The sequence below is a fragment of the Squalius cephalus genome, assembly GCF_949319135.1.
Source record: "Squalius cephalus genome assembly, chromosome: 7".
Lineage (NCBI taxonomy): Eukaryota > Metazoa > Chordata > Actinopteri > Cypriniformes > Leuciscidae > Squalius > Squalius cephalus.
The window spans coordinates 47,645,019-47,647,518 of NC_137128.1; the positions used below are offsets into that span (position 1 = coordinate 47,645,019).

The following is a 2,500-nucleotide window of genomic DNA, read 5'->3' on the forward strand; positions in this document are numbered from 1 at the left end:
TATTTTTACTTCATAACTTCGACTTTTTAATCGCATAAATAACTTCTGTCATAATTTTGATTTAGAAAAGAATGACTTTCGTCTTGTGAGTCAGAAACGCGCTTCCATGAATATGACCTGAGATATTAAAAGAGAAATAAAAGAAATCTTCTATCATTGGTGTGTGTGAAGCTGATCTGAGGTAACACACACACACACACACACACACAGCAGCTGTGAAGCGGATAATCGTTCTAAACCAGCAAACTAACATCACGCCAGCGAACAGCGCCGAGGACCGACAGGCAGAAACATAAACACACGATCATATGTGCGATAATGAGGAGGAATGATGAAGTTTAATATCTGAGGTGTTTACCCGCATCATTAGACTCCATCGCGCTGAGTGTTGTGAAGCTGCTTCTTCTTCTGCGGTTTATCGAGCAGATCAAGAGGATACAGCGAAACTCACAGCGACACCTGCCGGCCGCCACCGCACATGCGCAGCTCGTGTCTCACACACACACACACACACTCTCTCTCTCTCTCTCTCTCTCTCTCACACACACACACACACGTTTATTTATTTCCAAATATTTTCTGCGTTACTTCCCATGTTATAAAAGATGTGTTTTGTGTGAGCAAAAGTTAGACCGACTGTTGGATTTGCAGCGTTTGTTTGTTAACGGGGAGCGATTCTTTCATCATTTTAATAAAATATCTGTTTTACATGTATGTCTTCAGTTTCTATGCCAAATCCACTGCATAATCCACCCGGCGCCTTTAGGAAAACAGAGCACGGTGGGCAGTAAATATAGGAGGACTATGTTAAGGTAATTTGTATTTGCCACACTTTCTGCTACCAGCAGGTGGCACTATTGCTATAACCAAATATGAGCATGGTCATGTGTTCAGGACAGGACTCTTATCAAACAAGTGAAGTTTGGGGCAGATTGGACATTGTATGCCTGAGTTACGGCAGGCTGTGTGTGGTTGCCTAGCAACATTGGAACTGCAAGCAAATTTAAAGGGATAGTTCACTTTGAAATTAAATGTTGGTATGTTTTAGCTTACCTCAAGGGCATCCAAGATGTAGGTGTCTTTGTTTCCGCAGTAGTTTCAATTTTGATATTTTTAGGTCAAACCGTTCTTGTCTGTCAGTCGTATAATGCAGGTCTGTGGTCACTGTCACTCACTCACTCACAGAATCACTCACTCACTCGTTTCACTCACTCACGAAACGAGCGGTTTGTGTGAGAAAACTAACAGTATTTATATCGTTTTTACCTCTTGTACACTTTCCAGCGCTTGCGTAGACTAAGCCAGAACGCGCGCTTCCTGGTGTGTGACGTGTGTACGCATTCTGGCTTAGTCTGCGCAAGCGCCGTCCTCAGATCACTTGGACGTGGTTGTGTAGAGGTAAAAACGATATAAATACTGTTAGTTTTCTCACACAAACCGCTCGTTTCGTGTCTTAGGCCATCAGTGTGTACTTACGATGGGGAACTGTTTAATGTGGACTTCTCTGTGCATGCTCTTTCAGACAGTGACCATAGACCTGCATTATACGACTGACAGACAAGAACGGTTTGACCTAAAAATATCTAAATTGAAACTACTGCGGAAACAAAGACACCTACATCTTGGATGCTCTTGAGGTAAGCTAAAACATACCAACATTTAATTTCAAAGTGAACTATCCCTTTAATGTGTGTAATTAATCCCTTTAATTAACCTATCTGATCATGCATATATCACATCTACATTTGTCAGGCCGCCGAGGACACGCCATTCGACGAAAACTCAAGATCTTCGCAATTTAACGTCGCAAAGGCCTTAAGATTACACTCACCAAATTTGAAGAGGATCAGATCAAAACTGTAGGAGGAGTTCGTTCAAGTACAACATCAGGAAATGGCCAAAACTGCACAAAATCTGAGAGGAAGTTCAAAATAGCTGACTTCCTGTTGTGTTTAGGGCTATGCTCCAAGAGACTTTTTTGTAGGTATTGGGTCATTACATGTATGTACCGAATTTCATACCTGTACGTGAAATGTAGAGCCGGGGCAATAATGTAGGGGCAATAATTGAGCCATTTTGCCCCACACAATTCTGAAACCCACATCACACGTACATTTCCAACACCTCTGAAGCGTGTGCAAAGATTCATGAGTTTCGAGCACGTTTAGGCCCTCTAAAGAGAGATTCACTTTGGAGAAGAAGAAGAAGAAGAAGAAGAAGAAGAAGAAGCGTAAGAATAATAATAAACGGAGCAGAAACAATAGAGTCCTCTCACCATCGGTGCTCAGGCCCTAAATATTAATAACCTCTTTTAATATGGTAAGTAAACTACAACAATATCCCCCTCATGTGTTTATGATAATATTTGCTGTCCTGATTTCCCCTGGAGCTGAGACACAGCCATGCGACTGCATCCTAATGTATCTCTCATTATACACTTTATATATTTCATAAATTGTCACTTCAAATACTTTCAAATACAATTAGCAGTTTGTAACGG

At 41.4% G+C, this 2,500-nt stretch overlaps 1 protein-coding gene across 1 annotated transcript in view; it reads right to left on the bottom strand.

Annotated features, from left to right (window-relative positions):
- Positions 1-436, bottom strand: part of sugp1 (SURP and G patch domain containing 1) — a 21,469-nt gene extending 21,033 nt beyond the window's left edge. Inside the window, exon 1 of the mRNA XM_079876996.1 lies at positions 359-436. Coding sequence (XP_079733122.1) covers positions 359-377 — 19 coding nt within the window. The 5' untranslated portion in view covers positions 378-436. The remainder of the gene's footprint in view (positions 1-358) is intronic.
- Positions 437-2,500: the final 2,064 nt, after the last annotated feature.